Here is a 23,389-nt window from a genome sequence, read left to right on the forward strand (position 1 = left end):
TAAGGGTTAATTCAAACAGAATATGAGAATTTGGGCACTGCAGACAAAAATTAAAGAGTTCAAGGGGTAAACTGATGAAATTAAAGGTGTAGGGACTAACATGAAGTCACCCCTAAACCACAAGGGGGTAAACTGAATTTAATTCATTAATGTATATACATATATATCATTCATGCTAAGATGTGAGTTAATTAAAATATTCTTGTAATACGAGAATATTTATTTGGGACTCTTCCTGTGCCGAAACATATGTGTATAATAGATATATGCACATATACGGTATACTTTCACAATTATAGTAAGGTGAATAAGTAAGTAAAATAATATATCTATGAAAGCAAGAGAGAGGTGGTCTAGAATACTGAGCTCACACCGATATGGGACACGAAAATTTAAAAGAAGAGGAAGAATCGAGAAAATGGAGGAAGGAGAGAACGACACAGACCTTTTTATTATATATCTTTCATAGGCCGGATTTGTGATACACCGAGTATTTTATAAATGAATGAATATTACTGAAATGAGATCTAAATTATGAGGATGTGGTACTAATACTTCATATCGATATGAGCATGTGAAAATTCTCATGAATTTTCTAGACAGTTGATTTACTCACTATTGATAAAACTATGGGAATAAAATAAATGAAATGGAGTGATATGGACCGTTGGATCTTTTGAAATTTGATCTATATCGTTGGGTTTGTGATTACTTTTTACTCTTGGATTTGGGTTACAAGTTGAGATTGGTCTAGAAAAGAATGGAAGGTTGTGAAACTTTTCACCGACTAGAAAAAAGGGAAAGAAGGGTTGAGAAGAGGGGAGAAGAAGGGGAAGATGACACCGACCGCCAACCATGATATCTACCACCGACCTCGACCAGGAGGGAGGGAAACCTCTCATTGTTCTCCTAGACGAACATCAACCCCAATCTCGACTCTACCTCTCACGCCGACCTTCTCCAATAATCAATCACTCTTTGTTTCCTAAAGAGAAGTAAGTGATTCAAAGGGCGACAACCATGGTTTTCAACTCAAGCCATTGGTTAAAATTCATCACCTAATGATTAGTTTTTCGTCGGAGTCGATTGGGTAAGGTGTTCGTGTTTGGAATAGGATTGGAATAAAGATTTTAGGTTCGTTTTCTTGTTAAGAGTGAATCCTTTGTTCAATCTCTTAAGTGAATCTCTGGATTGCTCTTCTGATGCTCGATTAAGCATTGGATACTCAGAAATATTATCCATGTGTCGAGTTCCTATTTTGATAAATATTTAGATTTACTTAGTATAATTTTGGGGTCAGGTCGTTACAGCCAAGGGGCCACTTTGACCCGCCATGACCTGTTAAGGGACCGCCTTGACCCTTCTACACCCAAGTAGGGACCACCTAGACATGTTTAAGGGCCGCCTAAACCCACCAAGTGGATGCCGAGACACATCTAGGGCCACCAAGGGGGCGTTTTGACCCGCCTAGACCTGCTTAAGACATGCGTAGGGACCACCAAGACCCATTTAGGGGCCGCCAAGACACGTCTCTGGCCGCCAAGGGAGCGCCTTGACTCGCCTACCCGCCTAAACCAGCATAAGACATGCATAGGGATCTCCTAGACCCGCTTAGGGGTCACCTAGACCCTGCTAGACTCTCCTAGACCCGCCTAAACCATGCTAGACATTTAGGGATCACCTAGACCCGCTTAGGGGCCGCCTAGACCCGCCAATGGGCTGCTGAGACACGTCTAGGGCTGCCAAGGGCGCCTTGACCAGCCTAGGGTCGCCAAGACCCGCCTAGACTTGTTTAGGACCCACCAAGGGCCGCTAAGGGACGATCTTGACCCGCTAAGGGCCGCCAATGGGCCGTTTTAATTTGCTAAGGGACCACCTTGACCCACCTAGACCAGCTTAGGGGGCCGCCTAGACCCACCTAAGGACCTCTACGACCCATTTAGGGGCTGCCTAGACCCGCCAAGGGAGTGCCTAGAGCCGTCAAGACCTGCCTAGACCAGCTTAAGACCTGCATGGGGACCTCCTAGACTCTTCTAGACCCTCTTAGACCCGCCTAGACCTTCTTAAACCCACGTAGGGACCACCTAAACACGCTTAGGCCCTAGACCTGCCAAGGTGCTGTTGAGACACGTTTAGAGCTGCCAAGGGGGCGCCTTAACCCGTCTAGGGTCATCAATACCCGCCTAGACCTGCTTAGGACCCGCCGAGGGCAACCAAGGGCCGCTAAGGGGCGGTCTTGACCCACTGAGGGCCGCCAAGAGACCGCTTTAACCTGCCAAAGGACCGTCTTGACCTATCTAGACCAGCTTAGGGACTACCTAGACCCGTCAAGGGGCTACCAAGACATGTCTAGGGTTCCCAAAGGGCTATCGAAACCCATGTAGGGCCGCCAACGGGGAGCCTTGACTCGCCGAGGGACGTTAATACCTGCCTCGACATGCTTAGGACCCGCGTAGGGACCATCTAGACCCGCTTAAGGACCGCCTAGACCCGCCAAGGGCCTGCCGAGACATGTCTATGGCCGCCAAGGGGGCACCTTGACCCGCCTAGGGCCTTCAAGATCATCATGAATCGATCCACTGTCTTGCGTATAAAAGACAAATAAGATCAAGTCATGATTCACGTAGGGTAACCCTCATTACACATTTCTCGCTCATTCATCATCATACCTATAGTCAACAAGACTATGGACAATTAGTCTAATGAAAAGGGAAACAACAACACCTATAATATATGTTCCACATATTATAGGCCATTATTCTAAACATAAAAACATAATTAAAGGCAATTGAGACCCAAAGCCCAGAACAAGTATCCAAGGCCCAAAGAAAAGACTTGAGCTTACTGAAGTCCACAAGCTCAGGCCTAATTTATAAGGGCACCCGAGATGGGCACTCTATCCTCCGCCATCTGCCACCGCCGTCGTTGCCTTCGACAAGCAGCCTTGACCCCATTGAACAACCATCAACATCACCTTGCCCAAACCGGCAAGGCATCAACCAGCCTTGACCTCGCCCAAAACCAGCAACCAGCCTTGACTCGCAGCAATCGCCGTTGCAAACCACCAAGAGCCGCTCAAAGCACCAATGTTGACCCCGACAACCTATAGACGTAACAAGGCTGGAGTTCAAACCACCGATCCAATCCGATCTGAAATCCCTCGCAATCGAACTCCGTTTGTCGACCGAATCACCCGATCCTTGCAACAAACAAGAAGCCGCTGCTACTACCGTCTTCAACCTCAAAGATCACCACCTGCAAAGTCGACGTCGTCTAGTCACCCAGCCACCGTCGGACCCTAAACCAAACTCACGATCTAAGGCTTACCTCCACGCCACTGCAGCCGCTTGGAAGCTTGCCCACGCCGCCAAATCGCAATCCGGGTTGCTCACCACCAGCCAAGAAACCGAAGTGAAAACTACCGTCGCCGCCTGCTCGATCGTCTCCTCTCCTAGAAAAACCCTAATAGGGAGAGAGTTGACTATCTTTTTCAAGTTGATTATATATATAGGTTCATCTCCTAATTACTCGTAGTAGTGCTTTCAATATAAGGTCCTCCTAAATCAACAATTAATTTTATGTATTAAGGAACTATTAATTTATATATTTATTAAGATCTTTGTGAATTCTCGTATAGTCGTATTTGTATTATCTTATATAATTTTAACGAATTATTAATTTAACACGTTATCCTCAACTCGAGACCGATAAAAAATATTATTTTAACGAGATTATTAATTAATTGAGTATTAAATTATTAAGATTCTACAGTCTTTGAGATAAGAAATAAGAAAAGAGGTTCATGTTTCTAGGAGCCTTTCTAGTGAGGACCCTTAAGTTGAGGACTAGTTGAGGACTTTTCGGTTTATGGTTTAAAAGACATATTTTTCGATCACATTTTGTCATCTCATCCGTTCAGTTTTAAGGTCTATATGTGTAGATCAACCCTACAAATTTTCAGCTAAATCGGTGATCGTTAAGGTAACAAACTAGATCAAATTAATAAACGAACCAAATCTATCAAACATGAATCATTCAAGTTCATAATTGGTAAATCACACTTATGAATATCTTAACGATTTTCAATATGGCTAAAAATTTGCAGAACTGATCTACTCATAAATACTTATAAACTGAACGGTGAAGATATAAATATAAAATCAAAAAGTGAGATAAGCCGAAAAATCTTTAATAAATCCTTAACTTAAGGGTCCTCGTTAGAATGGTTTTCTCGTGTTTCTGTCGTATCATATAATGTAAAACCATAATTTTTTTTCCGAATTCGCCTTCTCAGCCGCACAAACTCTCTCTTTCTCTCTCTCTCTCTCTCCACGACTTCGCCGCCCGCTTTCCCGGCCGTCGCCTTCGAAGCCTGAGTGTAGGAGGCCGATCTCGAAGTTCAGACTCTTCACCATCCATATCGCCTAACCTGAAGGTACTTAAATATTCACAGACTCTCTAATTTGATTCAGATCCAGGACTTCGTTTCTGGTTTTCTCACTTTTCCATTCTCGGTTTCCGAACAGCGAAGAGAAAACGGCATGGAGATTTTGCGACCCAAACGTGCGAGACTCAAGAAGAAGAATGTATTTGTAGACCGTTGGGATGGGAGGGATTGGAAAGATGAAATAATTTGGGAGAAAGAGGTGGTTGATTGGTGCCAACTTGTCATCCATGACGATGCCAAACCTGTGACAAACCTGTAAGAGAACATCTTATGATACTGGAAAACCCACCAAGTGATTACTATTAGATTCATCAAAATTATCAAAATCTTGTACTTGAAGTTTGTAACTCTTAAAAATTTTACAGGTTGGTTTGCTCAATGTGGATGGGTACTACAACTTACTCTTATCTTTTATTAACACTGCCGTGGATGAAGGCGTGTTATTCAGCCTTTCAAGCACGCCACATCTTAGTAGTCTGTGCTTGAGGTGTGTGATTGATTATATATGCAGACTTTAATTTTCATTAAACACTATTTTTGTCCTGTGATGAGAGAAAGAATCCTGACCCAAGTACCAACTTAAACTCTGATGTTTTCCTTTTGTCTTTGTTTGGTTGTGAATGAATGATGACACTGCTTTTATTTTTTTGGGTTAGGGCACAGCTGCCATTGACTTAGGCAAAGAGCTGGTACTTATTTTTCTGTCAAAGCTTGTGAATTTTTTGTTATATGTTTATGGAGTGTTTGTCGTGTTGTATTGTTTTTGAGAGATTTGAACTGTTTGAAGGTGTCAAGGAAGGTGGACCTTGTCTATGGAGCTGGAAGAATTGTACTGATGGGTTGTGTTTGTGCAAGATGGTGGAGGTGGAGTTCTTGGCTAAGAGATCAACAAGCTTTCTCTTTTCTTGGGTTTCTCTCATGTGTATTTGTGATTCAGTTTCCATTTTGGGTCAATTTGTTGTTGGTTGTTGTTGTTCAATATTCTGATTTGAGTTTTTGACGGACAATTCATAGGATCATCCCCAGGCCTCTAATAGGTCCACAGGTAAAATACCTAATCTCATTTGTGTTTCCTTCCTCTTCCTCATTTGGTTTCAAAGTTGGCTCTTTTTTGCAATTTTCTCACCAAATGTTTGCATGTTATATGTGGCTGTTCATCAGATAACGGGTGAAACAGTTTGGAAGGAAAGGTCTGTAACCAATATGCATCAAAGGAAGGCTGAAATGGCCAGCAATTCTGATTGTTTTAAGGCATTACCAGGTGTCATCTCTTTCCATTATAAAACTAAGAAAAAGTGTTGCCCTTTTTATCAATTGGTCCTTAAACCATTCAAATGGGTTTTAATCTTTTGTTGGTTTTTCAGGAGGGTATGGAACTCTTGAAGAGTTGTTCCATGACAAACCTGTGAGAGAGCATATTATGATACTGATAAACCCACCAAGTGATAACTGATCAGATTCATCAAAATCTTGTGCTTGAAGTTTCTAACTTTTTAAAAAAATTCAGGTGGGTTTGCTCAATTTCGATGGCTTCTACATTCCTTCCTCTCCTTTATTCACACTGACACTGCCGTGGATGATGGTTTTAAAGTTACAGTGTATGAGGTTTAGGTTTGATTTCGGAATAATGATTTGTACGTGTATGGTTTTTCTATTTTGCTTTCTCAACTCACAGTGCGAACTGGAACTTTCGCGCGCCATTTCAGTCACATTGGTAAGATGATCGACTTAACCCTGTCCCCTAGCCTGATATACGAATATTATTGATTTGACAACAGATAATATTGATGCTTGATTACTTAGCTTGTACCTGAAGCTGTGTTAGCAGCAGCGAATAGTAGTGTTCTCGTAGTCAATAGTTTAGCAAAATTTTACAATACATACAACATGCTTTAGGTGATCATCTTTTGGTAGGATTGAGGCGAAGTTTTCGGTGATGAAGATAGTCAAATTCAGTGTTGTGGTTTACTAGTTTACCATATTTTCATTTTTCAATTTTGATCCAAATATGAAATGTGAAACATGTAGAGTAATTTTGGGGTATGTGGAAGTTTGAATTCTAATAAGCATAAGGGTCATTTTGCTGTTGTTCTGTGTCTGCTCTTTGAATTGACTAGCTAGACATTACTTTTATTTCGAAGGAATATATGTTAGTGATCACCTACTAGTCATTAACTCGCTACTACCGAGTACTATTTCTAAATTCTTGGTAAACTAAGGTGAAGGTTATATGCCATTAACAACCAACATTTAGTACTCTTCTGAAAGTAACATTAAAATTTTGTTACACATGAAGATTACTGATTTGGAGTTGCAATTTATACTGCAGGTGGTATTCCACATCTGAGAAAAGAGCTCAAGAAAAAGTTAGTGTTCTGGACGAGACCATTAGCCGCCTCAATTTCACCATAGGTCGCCTTGCACTATACAAATGTAACAATGAATACAGAACTCAACACTCATGGGAGAAGATTCGTGATCTAACTTCCCCTTCATTAGGTTGTATTTCAATATTTGAGCCTGGGTATACTAATTGAGCCTATTGCTGGCACTTGATTGTAATTCAAACTTTAGTGTGTGATCGATAGTTAAATACAAATACAGATGTTTGATGCTGATTAGTGTTGAATCTATATGTTTTTTTAGCAACCATGATCATCCATTTTGTGTGCGAATGAGAAATGTAGAGCAAATGATAATTAACCAAGAACATGAACTATGCTTTTGATTGGTGCCAATGTGGACGATAGTCTTCTGCAGCTTTCGCATGGCTGTGTTTTCTGTTTCTGTATATAGTATAAGCTGTTGCTAGTATGTATAACTGGGGAAGTATGGTGCATGGATCGAACTGTAATGTGTTTAGTTTCCTTTTACTCGGACTGTGCATCCACACATTGTGAAGAAAATTAAAAATGAAGCTCTATTTTTTTTTGGTGCCTTTTTCATGGAACCACATACATAAATCTCAGGATCCGAATCCATGGTCCAGAATCATCCTCTTTGAAGCTAACTTTACGGTAGAGTCAAATTTTCAATCCACAAAGACCGTGTTTTTTTTTCTTTGCTTTATTTTTTGTGTGCTTATTTCAAAAAGAATTTCCTTCCTGAGAAATTTGATCCTGTCATTTTCTCTGTTCTATCACTACTCTTCTCCATTGTGATGCCATCCCAAGAACAAGAAGCATTAGAAGCATTCAAGGATGCGCAGGACATGCACATATATGCTGTGTGGGCTCTTCCGCCCACACATGTGCTCCCGCGAATCAAAAATGTGATAGAGGGCTTACGGGACGAATTTGGTGGGCCGGAAATTGAACCCCATATCACCGTCGTGGGATCTATGCTGAAGACAGAAGAAGATGCGACCCGGCAATTCAAAGATGCTTGTGACATTATCACCCGTTTTGAATGTACCGTCGATCACATTGAAACTAGTCGGTTTTACTACCAGTGTGTCTCCCTCATTATTGATCCAATTGAAGACGTAAAGCCCTACATTTATTCGTCATTTTTCCTATTCATGGATTTATACGGATTAAAGTATAGGTATTTCTTTTAGTTTATACTGCTTGCTAACAATGCATTGTGTTCTTTTCAGTTATGGGGTGAAATTGGACGCTTTGTTAGGATCTTCGAACACACTTTCCGTAAGTTGAGTATGCCTTCTGTTTTTCTATAAGAAATATAAACATGTACGTACCATGTACAAATGAAGTTATTGGTAATTTTAGATGTAAGTAAATAAATAATGATAAAACTTGATTCTTGGATGGGCGATTTAAAGAAAAAAAATGATAATAGTGATAGTTGTTCTTACCTAGTGATGATATATTTCATGGAATGGGACATTTTGATTTGATTCTTTGAGTCATATGATGCAGCTTGTTGTCCACATTTGGACATCCTCTATGGGTATCTAACAGATGAAGAGAAAGAACGAGCTAAAGAGAAAGTCACTACTATCGATGAGGGCATTGCTACCCTTAGCTTCTCGGTTACTCGCTTTGTATTATGCAAGATGATCAACGATGATAAATCTCAAAACTCTTGGGAGAAGATTATGGCAATTGACATCCAACCAGAATAATAGGTTCCACTGTATATGCTTTGTATCCAACTTTGCAATCAAATAGTCATACTATGACTACTACATTCTCACTTTTATACACTCTTTTCTTATAGACTAAATCATTGATACTCAGTTTTGGCTAGCTTATAGCACACATTTTCCTATAAGAGTTGCGAAACTTTGAGGAATTTCAAGCAAGTAACAGCAGATACCTAAGAGCTAGATAACCAAGAGTCAGGATATAAAATAAAGACTATAGCTTGCCTCTCTAAACCAAATCTATATGTTAAAATTTATTTGAGCTCATTGAAAAAGAGGGAATGGTTGCTTGAAGGCAAATGAAGAGCTAGCTAGCTAATATGAAGTTGAGAAAATGTGAAAGCCTCACAAGGAAGAGAATTTTGACCCCTGGCCTCTTGGACTCGATCTAACAAGTAAACTTTAGTAAAATTGGGAACCCTTACAAATTTACAATCGGCGTCACAATTCAGTTTGTGTGCGTGAAGCATGTCAAACCTACGAGAAACTCTAAAGCACATAATTTTTCATGCAAGCAAGAAAGTGACATTCTTGAATCATTAAAGAAATTCAAGCACCATTTCAAGAGGGATGTTGTAGCTCCACGAATACAAATCATATAAGTCTGTTGTAAAATGGAAAACTATTTCCCCGACTCCAAGTTTGTCGCGAGAGGTCATTTCCCAATAAATAATGGAAAGAGTGGACAAGGTATAAACGCATGAAAAAAATAGGTCGTCCCTGAAAAAATGCATGCAAAAGAATAGGACTTCCTCAAAAATGGGATTCTATCAAGCTCTCCAGAGCAATGCTACAACCTATTTCCTTCTAACCATAAACTGTCATCTCAAAAACACAAGAAGCTCCCTCCTTCCCCTTCTTCCTCTTCATTTTCATCTAACATTCAATCTATACATTCATTTCTAATGCCAATTAGCGCTGAACAAGAAGCACTTGAAACGCAGAGGGATGCGTTGGAAGTGCACAGGTATGCGGCCTGGGGCCTCATACCGGAAAATGCGTACACAAGGATCAAGAAGTTGATGGAGGCTCTCCGGGAGGAGTTTGGTGGCCCGGAGATCGAGCCTCACATCTCCATAGTCGGATCCACCCTAATGACAGAAGATGAAGCCATCGGGGCATTTAATGGAGGTTGTAATGAGGTTGAACAAATCAGATGCAAAGTCGAAACCTTGGAGACTAGTAGATTCTATTTCCAGTGTGTTTCTCTCGTCATTGAAATAACTGACGATGTAAGTTAGTTTTTTCTGTTAATGCTCTGTTCCATAATTCCCTATATGTGCATTGTCGATCTATTTTAGCTAGCTTGTTTGAGATTTGATGTTATATAATATAAATGTACAACCTTCTATTTTCTCAGCTGAAAGAGAAAACTCGTTGGTTTGCCGGATGTATGAATCGACCTTTCCGTAAGTTGTTTACATTTTCATAAGTTTTCGATCAAACTTTCATTGTTCTTGTTTGAACAAGGGATTTTCGAGATGAATTTATGTAATGAGTGATGATATGTTGTTTCTTGGGAGTGATTGGTTTATGTGATTTATGATGCAGCTTGTATGCCACATTTGAGCCTCCTATATGGGACTTTGACAGATGAAGAGAAAAAAAGAGCAAAAGAGAAAGTTCTTGCTATGGATCCGACCATTACTGAACTAGAATTCATCATGAGTCGGGTGGCATTGTACCAAGTTAACTTTGCAGATAGAACTCAAAAGTCCTGGGTGAAGCTTCGTGAGGGAAACCTCAAACTCAGCTAATTAGTCCTCCACAGTGAATAATGCTTACATACAACACTGAAAATAAAATTCAGGGCAACTTAATTGTATCATTTGGTATTGTTACAGAGTGAAAAATTGGATGATCTTTGAAATGATATGTATGAACCAAATTGTTCGAATCATGTAACCGCTTTGTGCCACATAGGGCTTCAGTACCAGAAATGAGTCTCACTCGTTTGTGATAGTTTTTCCATTGATACATTATAAATTTACTGCATGAAATTTGACATGTACCGAATGATGAAAAAGTAACCAATTTAAAGTACAAATTGTATAATTATACCAAGCACAAGCCAAGAGAAGTAACTTCAATGAAGAAGAGAAGATTAAGATCACTTGCTCCCATTATTGGTTTTCGGCTTCTTCACAATCAACACAGGACAATTCACATTCTGCGCACAGTGATTGCTAACACTTCCAAGAAAAGCCCTGCAAAAGCCAATTGCTTTCAATATATACATACTTCAAAATGGTTAAAATCTCTGCTAGTCTCATAATTGTTTCATTTAAACTTTACCGACACTCCCCTTTATCACACAGTACATTTTACGATCATAAACATGGACAAAAATAGGAAGGAAACAAAAGTTGCAACACTACAACTACATAATTCGATTAATTTCTACAATCGATCCACATAAATTAGAGATTCAACAGTTGAAAACTCCATAAGCTACTCAAAAATACTCAAAATAATGAGATCGATGAAACAAAAGTAAGAGGAGGGACTACCTCTTGATGAGACCATAGCCACGGCTACCCATGACCAAAATATGAGCACCAAGCTGCTCCACCAGATGGCAAATCACATCCCTTGGATCACCATTCTCTATTCTCGTCTCCACCTTAACCTATTCCAAAACAGAAAAAACAATTCAAAAACACAAGCCACATGACATTGTGACCCCTCACACAAAGTCACAAACAAAACAATATTGTCGACACTCACATCCTGCTCCTGAAGAACATCCCTGCACTTGTTCTTGGCCTTCTCGATGACGCTGTTGGCCACCTCGTTGCTGTAATTCTCCATCGTCGCATATAAATCACTCGAAAACATATACCCTGAATCACAAATCACACCACTGAGTTAATCCCATGTTGTTTTCCATATATAAATAGCCCCAAACAAGTAGTGAAAATACCTGAAGAACTCTGACTCCTACCTGTGCCATCTAGAGGCATGTACACAGCTTTTGGGGGCTTAACGTACACCAGGATTAAGGTATCTTTGGAAGAAACCACGTTCCCAAGACACCATGAGAGAGCGTACATGCTCTCCTCCCCTTCGTCGACGGCCACCAGGATCCTCCGCTCTTTCTCTGCCACGTCAGCCATGCCGGTGATCGGAAAGTTTAGTAAAAACAGCTGATGATATTAGATATATGAAATTATGAACTGAAGTCTGAAATGGTTTTGGAGAGAGGTGAGGAAGTGAAGTGTGAATTTATAGGGGGTGGAGAAGGTGGGAAAGTCTGTTGGCGGTTTCCGGGTTTGGGCTTTGATGGGTTCGATGGTTTTGAAGACGGTGGGCTTTACTTTGTCAGCTGCCTTCTTTGATGGTTTTCTGGTTTTGTAAAATGGTTTTGAAGCTTTGGAATTTTGGATAGGACTGCCATTGTTAAATATCTTGCCAAGTGTATTGTTATAATAGAATATAAATTATTGTCGACATAAAGAACAAAAGTACTTCCCAAACGTCAATGAAAGAGTCTGTGTTTGATGTAAGAAATTGTGAATTTGTTATCTTTTGCTAAATGCTAATGATATTATTATTTACTTGGTCGCTGAGAACTAACTTGAAACTAATTAAACCAATCTAACCAGCTAAGTTTATACTATAATGATGATTTGATGTAACATGTGGGTATAGGTGGAAGCAAATCGATCTAAAGAAAATTCTCCACCATGGAAGGTGCTGATTAGCTCAACTACTCCCTCTCTATATAGATCTAGAATAATCCACACACTTCAAGCAATCCGGATTTGCCAACCAGTCTTCTCTCTCTTCTCGCTCTCTCTTTTGATTGGATGGTCATAGAGACCAGCAAAAGTTGCTGGTTGGCAAATCTGGATCCCGTTTCAAGGTGTCATAAGGATGCTAATGAATCATGTATGTAACCTTTAATTATCAATCTCACACTGTGGAGGGCCATAAGCTATTAAAAGGGAAGCAAGATAACAAAAGTAGAGAATGATGATCTATCATTTCTTTTGATTAATTAAGAATTTCATAATAACATTTCATGATAAAATTGAATCAACGTTAGTATCACAAAGGCATAATCTAGTAGCTAGTAATTGCTTTTACCTTCTTCTCTTTGGGCATTGCAATGAGGTAGGTCGAGGACGTTGATCGCTATATCATTTTTACTCGTTAAATCATTTGTTAACAACATGTGTTCGTGTCTATTCGTCTTAATAAATTTTAGATTTTTTATTCCCCATCTTTTAACGATTTCAGTAACGACTATATTTCCAAAGATGGAGCCATATACTCAAGTGTGTGTAGCTTGGTATTTTGCAAAACCAAAGTTTTAGTTATAAATTTGTGAGTGCACTAAGAAGGAGATTGCAATACAAAATGGATCATAAACCACCCCATACCATTAACAAACTTGAGCTACCTTTATAAAATACGAGGTACATATCCTAATTCAAGTTTGGCTCGTTTTCTTGTCGGACTTAATATTGAGCTTAAGTTCGTCTGATTCATCTTACGAACACAAGCAGCACAAGCTAAACACGAGCCGAGAGTTGAACACTAAATGTCAGAGCCTAATTATTTGGAATCCAGCCTACCTAGAAGGCTCAACCTATTTTTATCATGTTTATAAGCGTGGTGTAATTTTTCTTTGGCATTATATGGAAACTGTAATATTTATGGGAGGTTAATTCTGAATGAAAGATCAGACGGCCGAAATGCCTCCATTCCTAAATGATACAATAGTAGTAGAATAGTAGAGTATCACACATTCACACCCAAAAGCTAAGAACCAGCTCTCTCTCTCTCTCTCTCTCTCTCTCTGATTTCGATCCAGCCATGTTCTTGTGGGATTGGTTCTATGGGGTTCTCGCATCTCTAGGCTTGTGGCAGAAGGAGGCCAAGATCTTGTTCCTGGGTCTCGATAATGCCGGCAAAACCACCCTGCTTCACATGCTCAAAGACGAGGTCTTCCTTTTTTTCGATCCCTCTCAATTGATTTGGTGTTTTACATTGCTTTTATGATCTTTTGGAATTGTTGGGTATTTTGATTTTGATTGAGATATTGAAATTCTGGGTTTGATTTCATTATGGGGTCTGTTTGATTGGTGGGAAAGTGTTCCATTTTATACAATTTGTGTTTTGTTTTCAACTGTAAGCATAGAATTAATTGAATCTTTTACCCTTTGTAAATTTCTCATGTGAACTGTAAAGGATTGATTGGGAATTGAGGTTAAGAGCTAGCATTTTGTTTGATTTTCTGATTCTGGGTTTTGGTTGTGATGGGATTTTGCAGAGATTAGTTCAGCACCAACCGACGCAGTATCCAACATCTGAGGAGTTAAGCATTGGGAAGATCAAGTTCAAGGCTTTTGATTTGGGTGGGCATCAGATTGCTCGCAGGGTTTGGAAAGATTACTATGCCAAGGTATTATTGATGATATAATGTGACATGATATAGTGTTATGGCAACTGGTTTTCTGCTTAAAATAAAGTGTTTTGAGCTTCTATTATGATGAAGAGTCAGTTATGTTCATTCTTTCATTGTTTGTGCTCAATGGACGGCATGGTTCTTGTGTTTGGCAACTAGTTATTGCAGAAATTTAGGATTAAAGGTCCCAGAGTCGAGATGACAATACTTACCAGCCAGATTAACAGTTAATTCTTGGATCTTCGTGCCTCCATAATCCCAGATAAAAGTTTTTGTGTTTATCTGATTCATGGGAGGCAGATAGAGATAATGGTAGTTCGCTGATAGCAACTTTTGTGTTTAGAAGTATGCTAATAGTAGCTCACCCAGACACACATCTTTTGCTTTGGAACTTTGTTTTATATAGATGGTTATACATGGGATAAAGAAACTTGTGTTGTTGACTACTGAGTCATGGTACCACTTTGATTCATATGAATCCACATGAATTATGAAGGACTTTCTCTAGAGAAAATGTACACAGTAGAACTTGGGAGATGTAGTTACCTATGTTGTATTGGTAACTGGCACTTATAGTGAGGAGATGTAGCAGCTGTGGACTAATTATGTATTTGACTATCTTTTGGAATATCTCATTGAAAAGTTTTTGGATCTGACTGCTTGTCTTGAAAGAATGGTATAGCTGTTCATGTGTCTTTGAGGGTAAATTTAAAGTTTTGCTCTTTTCTGTTACTTGTTTATATTATTTTCTTTTTAAGTTCTGCTCATAAGAAATGCATTTTGTTTTTGTTTATAAAGGTGGATGCGGTTGTTTACCTAGTGGATTCTTATGACAAGGAAAGATTCGCGGAATCAAAAAAGGAGCTGGATGCTCTCCTTTCTGATGAGGCATTGGCCACTGTTCCATTCCTTATTCTGGGAAACAAGATCGACATACCATATGCAGCATCAGAAGAAGAGTTGCGATATCACCTTGGTCTGAACAACTTCACCACAGGCAAGGGTAAAGTTAACTTGACAGACTCAAACGTGCGCCCTCTCGAAGTATTCATGTGCAGCATTGTTCGCAAAATGGGTTATGGAGATGGATTCAAGTGGGTTTCTCAGTACATCAAATAGGAAAGCACTAGAAAGTAAAGACCAGTCTTCTCACTCTTCCTTGTTCTTTCCAGTTGAACTGAACTTTTATTGTTGGAGATACTCTATTACTTCCTTTTTGTTATCATGAAATGACAAAACATACCCCATCCATGTTATGATGACCAAAAGCAATTGACGATTTGTGCCCTGATCACAAGTTGCGTTTTCTTTCACACTTTCTATTTCCCTGCTCTTGTGAGAACACTAGTGTTTTCAGGATCATCTATGCATCAAATTTTAGGTCTTGCGTATTCAAATCTTAATCAAATAAGAAGATACTAACATTTTAGGTAAATATTATATAGATCAAGTGTCGTCATAATATTCTAAAAACAAAGAGATTTCACTAGTATAACAGAGTTTTCTCTGTTAGATCTCTACAGTTACTCATAACAACTCGAATTGTGGTGATGACCTTATCATACTTATAATGTTGACCAATTAATACAGCTTCCCAAAGTTCCTTGCTTAATTCATCCCTAAATTATCAGACTATAGATGATCAAATTCAATTGCTTTTTGCAGATTTGGAGCGTAAATCTAAGCCTTGAACTAACAGTCAAATAGTTAGCTGAGGCCGTTCATTCAATTGGTTGTTAGTTTCTTCATTTAGTTCATACGTATAGCATAAGAGATGAGATGCATGACACACCTACTACCGCTCTAACACGCTACTTAAATGTCAGTCATGAAAGTAGCATCATATTGCTACTCTACTCTTATATAAACCTCTTCGATCCATCATCATTTATGCACTCCTTGTTCATTATCATTTATCCTTGGTTTCAGTCATAGAAATGGCACTGCTAAAGTGCTAATTAAGTTCAACTGTATCACCAAGTGCTAGAGCAGCTATCTGTACGACTGTCTTCAATTCGTTCAACAGTATCCATTAACCATTTGCTTCAATTAATAGTTGAGACGGTACGTATTCCAGGTGCCTCTCTCCGGGAGTATCTCGATCCACGGTACCAAACTACCAACACAAGGGTAGTTCTGGCCGGAGAATTATCATGGATTGAGAACAGCTTCGAACGGGAGAGATGCACCTGGAATGCAGTCTTGATTGTTGTAACATAAGGTTTATCGGGTACGGTTGAACCAATTGGAAGTAGTCGTAGTACAACGACTAGAGTTGTACTTAGCAATGCCATGTCTATGACGGATCCGTACGTCTATGACTAACACCAAGGCTAACTCTCTAGATTCTGTGCCTCCATAATCCCAGATTAAAGTGTTGTGTTTATCTGATTCATGGGAGGCAGATAGCTAGAAACAATGTAGCTAGTTCGGTGATACCAACTTTTGTGTGTAGAAGTATGCTAATAGTAGTTCGGGCTGTTCAGCACACCCTTTGCTTTGGCATTTGCTAATCAAGTACAACTGAGTCGCTGCGAAGCTTACTTCTGATTTTTCATCAGGTGCTAGAGCAGCCATCACTATGATTATTTTCAGTTTGTTCAACAAGCCAGTAACCTTCTGCTTTAAATAGTGAAGGACCCTACGTGTTCCAGGTGCATCCCTTCCGAAGGTCTTGTCGATCCATGGTATTGACCTACTAATTTCTCCGGCCATGCAGCCATCATAGTATCATCACAAATTTAATTCTGGCCGGGGAAATTCGTGGGCCATATGCCGTGGATGGAGAACACCTTCGCTCGTGAGAGATGCCCCTGGAATGTGCAGTCCTGATTGTTGTAGCATAAGGTTATTGGCCATTGCTGTACAAACTGCATAATCATACTGTTCACTGCGCTAGCATGGAGATGATGATCGTACGTACCATGGATCCAGATTGCCGTCAGGAGAGACAATACAAGAGGAAATGATATTTGTGACAACCCAAAGTTGTCAAGAAAAGTCTCAAGTCTTGGGATCTTTGTGCCACCATAATCCCAGACATAAGTGTTTGTGTTTATCTAATTCATGAACCTTTGCTCTGGAATTTTCTTTATATAGATAGAAAAATTGTACCATGGTAGGACTTTCTGTAGAGAAATTGTATACAGTAGAACTTGGGGAGATGTAACAGCTGTGGAGTGGTTATGTGCTTCACAATCTTTTGTATCTCATTGAGAAGTTTTTGAATTCGAGCATCTTTAAAAGAGAGGCGTGGTTTGAAAATTGCAGGGTATAGCTTAGTTTTGAGAATATGGTTTGCTTCCAACAAGTTCAAAGCTTGCTAACATAACTTAGTAATTGCATGAGTCGTCAAGAAGTTACCAACATTCCATGTTTTTTACCTCTTCTTAACCTTTTGATTTTTACTTTAGAGCGTAATTTTGATCCAGTTAAAGAAACACTCTTCCTTATAGCACTTATATGTTCTGAAGGAGGAAGCATGGTTGCCCTACTCTACTTTCTTCCACAAATGCAGTCAGTATAGATTGCCTGTAAAGATCAAGCTAGAGAATTGGTTTTTTATAAGATGACACATTCAGTTCTAGATTTTTACACCCGAGATGGTTATGTTCAAAGACTATCTACAAAGTTGGTGGCTTACATTACCAACTTCACTCTTTACAAGTCCATTTGTCCCCAACCATTTTCTGCTGTAACTAGCTCAAACCACCAACCAATCTCTCTTCCTTTTGGTTTACCAAGTAAAGTGGCAGACTCTCATGCCTTATTAAAGAGATAATAACCATCCACTTCTCCTACAGTACTACTGGCAAGAATCAGTTTCACATAGCTTCACCAGTAAAATGACTTTCTGTAATTTCCCTCCAAAACAGAAGTTCCTTGGTTTCACTACTGTTCTCATTGTTGTATTTTGCTGCTTCTCAGGTTAGTAGATTGTATTTCCTGCCGCCCTTTTCTGTTTTCTAGCTTTTTTCCAGACACCTTGATCGATAATCATCTTATGACTGTTTGGTATATACGGCAGGCTATGCAGCAGACAACCCGGGGGAGAGGTTCTTTAATGCCTTGACATGCTTCAGCAATAAGTTTGTGAGTCTTAACTATGTACTCAGTTCCATAAGTTTCTTTCTTTTAAATATTGTGAGTTGATTATGAGATGTAAGCTGTAATCTGCAGATTTATTCTGGTTGTAACGAAGCGTATAGATTGAACGAAAGTGGAAACCTTAATGTGCCTCCTGATGCACTTGATTTGTTCTGCCATGGACCTTGTCTAGCTGAGACACAGCAAGTCCTGAAGTGCGTTGATAGCATGTTATCAACCTTCATTTTCAACAATAAGGCTACAACAGCAGACATTAGAGGTGCCCTCCATGACGGCTGCAGCTATACCAGCCAAAGAGGTAATCTACATAATAAGTTACGGTGTAAGTACTGCCGGATAGTCTGAGTGTCTGACATGTTATACGGACAATTTGTGGACCATTGTCCATTGTTCATGTGGAAACTCTGATCCGTATCAACTGACACTTCGGCAACATAACATGTCAGATATATCTAATGAAGAAACATTAGCAAATATTGAAAAAATGGCTGAAACATATGACTTTCATTCATCGTGTAGGGAACTTCAATGGTTTTGGTCCTTTTGGTGAGTATATACAAGGTGTAAATGCTGCAGGGAAGCTACCAAATTTAGTCAGCTTCTTCTTCACAATCTTATGTATTGTAGGCTGTTGTCTCTACATCTTATGGTGACTAAGTATCACCTGCCTTACACCCTATTATGATATTTCAAGTTGAAACCATACAATACATACATTATATATGTAAAGGTATGTATTCCAGTTCGATATATGTGAGGCTTTACATGAAATCTCTGAGGATCAGTTACTCCAATTGGATTTCAACAGTAAGATTGTAAGCAACTTCTGGCCTACAATCAGCCATCATTTAATTAATTGGTAAAAGGAAATCAAATCTTAGAGGATGCAGATCTAATTTCTTAATTATTAATCAAATTACTAGAGAAATTTCTGCAAGAGTTGCTTAAGATAAAATCACAAAAATGATGATTTAAGGTAACAAACACACATACGCCGAGATTATGATAAGAAGTTAAGAACTGAATTAAGGAAATATAAAGACATATAATTAGAAAATATATTGTTTTGGTGTTAATGAGGAGGGGAAAGTTTTATTAGTGGACGCAGGATACCATTTTCGATTCTTTCCAACTTCAACAACCTTGCATGCATGGATATCAATTGCCTTGGATAATTTCTCGTCTTGAGTTGAGAAGAAATATACTATCCTGAAATTTTGAGTCCCGTATCAATCATGGTAAATACTGGGATATATTCCTTTAATCTCGTCTATAAAAAATAGCTGAAGTTTAGGGTATGATCAGGAAAGAAATGAGTAATGATTCTACATTTAAATGGGGTTTAGGCTTAGGTTTAGCGGTGTCAAGTTCAGCATAACCACAATATATATGATAGTATTATATCCAAGAATCTGGTCATCATCACCGTGGAGTTGTACTACTAACATGTTTTGCTTAATCCCAAAATCAGATGATGATAAGCTTCCCACATCTCGTAAGAAGGGTTGGAAGCACTTGAGACGTATATTCAAATCCTTCAAGAGCAGTGATGATGACTACTACAACAACTATTACAAATACCATGTTCATTACGATGACTACAAGAAGCAGCAGCAACGTCGCGGCAGCGCAGCAACCAACTCGTCAGCAGTTGAAGATGATGACGAAAAGGGGAAGGCTTTTAATGCTGCTTGTGAGGAGTTCATAGAGAGGCTCCATGCTAGGTGGATGCTTGAGAGTCAAAAATCTGCTCAACAAGCGTCCAGGGACATGCTTGATCCAAGTGCCTAGGGTTCTTGGGAAATACATAGAACAGATTGTTTATTTTGTGCAACTTGTATTAGGTTCTTTGATTGATAAGTTCCGTACGTGTCATTTTTGGCGAACACAAGAACTTCTTTCAGAGTATGCAAGTTGTCATGGTTGAATAATACTACTACACAATAAATCTTTGGTTCTTTAATTTGGTTATTGTTATTCTGAGTTTCTGACTCTGCACTGATTTCTTTGGTTATAGATAGCTTCATGCCCTTGAGGTCTTAAACCCTGTATCATGAATGTAATCAGACTAATGATTTCAATTAAGCAGACTTCCAATTGCAAATGTATGCAAATTTCTTCAGAGCATTTTAGATTACTGATGCAATAGAATTAGACAATAGACGAGGCTTTGATGACTGCATGTACACTAAAACTGTTCCGTTCTGCTTATGTCTCTAAGAAGACACCATAGTTCTAAGATCCAATCCATGGTCCATTTCCATAAAACAAAATGAACGAGAACCTGACGCAGCACGAGTAACCACTACCAGTAAAGTATGCAAGATTTTGAAGTTCACTTTTCCAAGATTTCGTGATGTTACACTTTGTACAAGTCTCAAAACCTCAATCAAGTGATTCATGCGGTAAAATTGACCAATAAAGAGAACAACGTCCGTAGAGGCATGAAGATTGAATTGGCGCAAAGAGATTACTTCTTGGATGAACCGAATCCACCAAATCCCATCATTGCTGCAACGTCAGGGTCAATTTCAATTTCCTCCTCATCTACCTTCTCTTTCTGTACCAGGAAAGGAAGATTGAAGAAATTATTATAGAAATGAAAAGTTAATAGCATGATATTGATTTTTCAAATCAGCCAAACAAAGATTAGAAGTACAAAAATCAATTCCACGAACCTTCTTCTCTTTCTTCTTTTCTCGACGTTGTCGCTTCCTTTCCTCTTCTTCTTGCTGCAGCTTCAAGATCCGCTCATCAAGATCTGAGAAGGAAAAGGAATTGTCAGATATTATACCACTCACCGGAATCATAAACATGAAATAATTGGGTCCTAGTCTCAACTAAAGTCTAAAAGGGATTCATTTGCTTCTCAGTGCTACAATGTCTTACCTTGCTCAGTGAAGGGCAGATCAGTTTTCCGCTTCTTGAGCTTTTCAAATCGACTCTGGACCTGCATACCATTAAATGAATTCACAGTTTATGAGACAAAAAATCATATTTTCAAAACTTGCAATTATGTCCATTAAAAATTAACAGACATGATAAATATCTGATGTCTACAAGTTTTGTGGTTATCTCTAAATCTCCAGAAAGTGGCATATATGGTCTATTTTACTTTGGTAAGGAATGCTCCAGATTTGGATTTCTGTGTATCTGTTTCCAATCAATATGCGCTATTCTCAATAGGTAAGGGATCTAACTCACCTGTTCAAGAGATGCCCGCTCTACCCGCATAGACATACCCAAAGCTCTTTGATCTACAGCAATGAAAGTAATTATTAAATAACAACCACAAAAAGATACAAAGGACAAAACTGAATGAGCATGTATAAGAATGTTATACGTTTTTTGCCATTGATATGATCCAAGTAGTTTGCAGAATCTTTAACAACGCACTCACAAACTGAACAAAAGTATCCGGCCTGCAAAGAACACAATCAATCACAAAGAGACAGAGGAAACAACATGTTGCAATTACAGGCTGATATCTTTCAACTATTCAATCCGACAAATTAATTTTGCAGTCGGCCAAAGTTGTAGTTCCCCAACTAGTTGGTAGTATCGGCCATTATATCAAAGCATGAAAAATGTAGGTAATGTGTAGATTTAGTTCCTTAGGAGAGAGATAGACCAGTAGTATCTCCTGGGTACTTGGGTTAGGACTAAAAATGACCAATAGCTCAGTAATGGTTCCAGAAGTATAATATTACATAAAAAATAACGCCTTTGACATAAAAAAAATGCTCATCCTTTTAACGCAGAAAGCGAAACATCTTCATCATAACATGATTTGTCGGGTTAAATGGAAATTAAAGAAACTATTCAGCTATCTGAATAAAGAAAGGGAAGAAACACACGTACATACATGAACATTGTGAACTAGAAGAACAAGTAGAATGCAAATCAGATTATGTAAAGAAGTATGCAAACATGGGAAGAGTTTACCTGCTGGCTTAAAGGTGCTATTGGAGTAACAACCTGCAAAACACATTCAAAGAAAAAGAAAGATCAGACACTGACACTGAAAAGAAAAAACATAATATCCAATAAAAGAAGCTACACAAACTTCTGAATAAACGGTGCATTTGAGGATTGTTTCTGATACTACTAAACTGAGTGGGGTGGGGGATAGGAAAAGTATTACTTTACTCTGTACTCTTCAATCTTCATACATTCTTTTGCACTCTACTTCTGTACTTCATTAACCCTCACTTTTCCAGGCTCAGCATCCTAAAGTCTAGATTCTTGAATTCAGAAGACAAATAACTAGACAGAACACATAACAAAGCCTGGGTAGAACCGAAACAATATCTATTATACGTATCCTATTATAGAATCTTTCCAACTCCGGAAGATGCAAACTTCTCAATCCAACTACATTCTGTACTCGAAAGATGTACAACCCCAAACAGTATCATCTAAGAAAAAAGACGTTTACTTATTAACCACGAAATACATCTACTGTCCTGATTAACCAGGACATTAATATACATTCATCATATCTTCTCAAGTACTCATGAAATCTACAATGTGACTAACCTACAAGCAAAAACTTTGTTATAATCAAATTGCGCAACAAACTTGATTACCTGTGTCTTCCCCAAGCGAGATTCAAGGTCTACTTCATAATCCCTGTGCTTCAACGGCTTCCTCTGCACCGGAGGACCTTTTGCTGCACACGATAATCAAACACAAACACAGAAGCCAAACTTGAGTCTCAATCAAACAAACAAACTGCCCAACACAAACAAAAAACCATAAGAAAAAGACTCAGCAAACTCACATTTCGACTTACGAGCTCCCTCCTCTTCCTGAAACCACAATGTAAAACCCCCAAATTAAACAAAGCAATTAACATTTCAATAAACAAAACGTAAAAGCAAACAACAGCACTTAGGGTCTGGAAAGTTGAAAAACCTTTCTTTCACGCTCGCGGGCTTTCTCAGCGTACTCTTCAAGGTCGAATTTCCTTCTGTGAGTATTATCTACTCCAGCTGCAGCCTGCACCCAACAAATTCAAAACCCTAAAAATCGATACTTTAACCCTAATTAAGCCAAATTGATTAATTCACAGTGAAATAGAAAAGGTGAGGGTTAATTGGAAGATGAACTTACACCATTGGCGGCCATGGCTTCAATCTGTGAGCTCAATTGGAGTTCCGTCTCTCGAGGATGGGATTGGAATTTGGGAGAGAGACAGAGATTTAGGGATTCAGGGCTAACTTAGCAGAGAATCGAATCCATGACGTTTCTATGAAAATGGAATGAACAATAAGCTCAATGGAAGCTGTTTGACTATTGATGTTGTGTTAAG

General features: G+C 38.9%; 7 protein-coding genes across 9 annotated transcripts; 5 read left to right on the forward strand and 2 right to left on the reverse strand.

The window, feature by feature from the left end:
- The first annotated feature begins 4,901 nt into the window (after positions 1 to 4,901).
- Positions 4,902 to 6,286, forward strand: LOC101290776 (cytokinin riboside 5'-monophosphate phosphoribohydrolase LOG5-like). Of its 2 annotated transcripts, XR_184856.1 has the most exons (5): positions 4,902 to 4,934; positions 5,111 to 5,136; positions 5,235 to 5,492; positions 5,609 to 5,708; positions 5,812 to 5,961. XR_184856.1 is itself a non-coding variant. In XM_004302197.1 (2 exons), exons 1-2 carry the CDS (start codon positions 5,651 to 5,653, stop codon positions 5,898 to 5,900), a joined length of 147 nt encoding a protein of 48 aa, XP_004302245.1. In that variant the 5' UTR covers positions 5,607 to 5,650; the 3' UTR covers positions 5,901 to 6,286. The 2 variants fall into 2 exon arrangements, 1 of the variants encoding a protein (XP_004302245.1); XM_004302197.1 differs by lacking the exons at positions 4,902 to 4,934; positions 5,111 to 5,136; positions 5,235 to 5,492 and having other exon boundaries at positions 5,607 to 5,708; positions 5,812 to 6,286.
- Positions 6,287 to 7,607: 1,321 nt separating this feature from the next.
- On the forward strand, positions 7,608 to 8,534 carry LOC101301124 (cyclic phosphodiesterase-like). The gene is made up of 3 exons (XM_004304819.1): positions 7,608 to 7,931; positions 8,046 to 8,103; positions 8,329 to 8,534. The coding sequence occupies exons 1-3, from the start codon at positions 7,608 to 7,610 to the stop codon at positions 8,532 to 8,534; spliced, it is 588 nt and encodes a 195-aa protein (XP_004304867.1).
- A 926-nt stretch (positions 8,535 to 9,460) lies between these two features.
- LOC101301412 (cyclic phosphodiesterase-like) lies at positions 9,461 to 10,312 on the forward strand. Its single transcript, XM_004304820.1, has 3 exons — positions 9,461 to 9,787; positions 9,916 to 9,946; positions 10,107 to 10,312. The coding sequence occupies exons 1-3, from the start codon at positions 9,461 to 9,463 to the stop codon at positions 10,310 to 10,312; spliced, it is 564 nt and encodes a 187-aa protein (XP_004304868.1).
- Positions 10,313 to 10,445: 133 nt separating this feature from the next.
- Positions 10,446 to 11,937, reverse strand: LOC101291157 (universal stress protein A-like protein-like). Of its 2 annotated transcripts, none has more exons than XM_004302199.1 (4): positions 11,500 to 11,937; positions 11,283 to 11,398; positions 11,066 to 11,184; positions 10,446 to 10,762 (listed from the first exon to the last, which is right to left on the reverse strand). In XM_004302199.1, the coding sequence occupies exons 1-4, from the start codon at positions 11,669 to 11,671 to the stop codon at positions 10,666 to 10,668; spliced, it is 504 nt and encodes a 167-aa protein (XP_004302247.1). In that variant the 5' UTR covers positions 11,672 to 11,937; the 3' UTR covers positions 10,446 to 10,665. The 2 variants fall into 2 exon arrangements, with proteins under 2 accessions (XP_004302247.1, XP_004302246.1); XM_004302198.1 differs by having other exon boundaries at positions 11,479 to 11,937.
- A 1,379-nt stretch (positions 11,938 to 13,316) lies between these two features.
- Positions 13,317 to 15,282, forward strand: LOC101291636 (GTP-binding protein SAR1A-like). Its single transcript, XM_004302200.1, has 3 exons — positions 13,317 to 13,505; positions 13,834 to 13,965; positions 14,767 to 15,282. Exons 1-3 carry the CDS (start codon positions 13,377 to 13,379, stop codon positions 15,085 to 15,087), a joined length of 582 nt encoding a protein of 193 aa, XP_004302248.1. The 5' UTR covers positions 13,317 to 13,376; the 3' UTR covers positions 15,088 to 15,282.
- A 2,491-nt stretch (positions 15,283 to 17,773) lies between these two features.
- On the forward strand, positions 17,774 to 19,866 carry LOC101301706. Its single transcript, XM_004304821.1, has 4 exons — positions 17,774 to 17,895; positions 17,996 to 18,060; positions 18,148 to 18,373; positions 19,547 to 19,866. The coding sequence occupies exons 1-4, from the start codon at positions 17,814 to 17,816 to the stop codon at positions 19,864 to 19,866; spliced, it is 693 nt and encodes a 230-aa protein (XP_004304869.1). The 5' UTR covers positions 17,774 to 17,813.
- A 263-nt stretch (positions 19,867 to 20,129) lies between these two features.
- Positions 20,130 to 23,320, reverse strand: LOC101291932 (zinc finger matrin-type protein 2-like). The gene is made up of 10 exons (XM_004302201.1): positions 23,191 to 23,320; positions 22,993 to 23,076; positions 22,859 to 22,886; positions 22,665 to 22,747; positions 22,021 to 22,053; positions 21,419 to 21,497; positions 21,280 to 21,332; positions 20,965 to 21,025; positions 20,754 to 20,836; positions 20,130 to 20,635 (listed from the first exon to the last, which is right to left on the reverse strand). The coding sequence occupies exons 1-10, from the start codon at positions 23,203 to 23,205 to the stop codon at positions 20,546 to 20,548; spliced, it is 609 nt and encodes a 202-aa protein (XP_004302249.1). The 5' UTR covers positions 23,206 to 23,320; the 3' UTR covers positions 20,130 to 20,545.
- Between the last annotated feature and the right edge of the window lie 69 nt (positions 23,321 to 23,389).

Source organism: Fragaria vesca, linkage group LG6 (genome assembly GCF_000184155.1).
Source record: "Fragaria vesca subsp. vesca linkage group LG6, FraVesHawaii_1.0, whole genome shotgun sequence".
In the NCBI taxonomy this organism is placed as follows: Eukaryota; Viridiplantae; Streptophyta; class Magnoliopsida; order Rosales; family Rosaceae; genus Fragaria; species Fragaria vesca.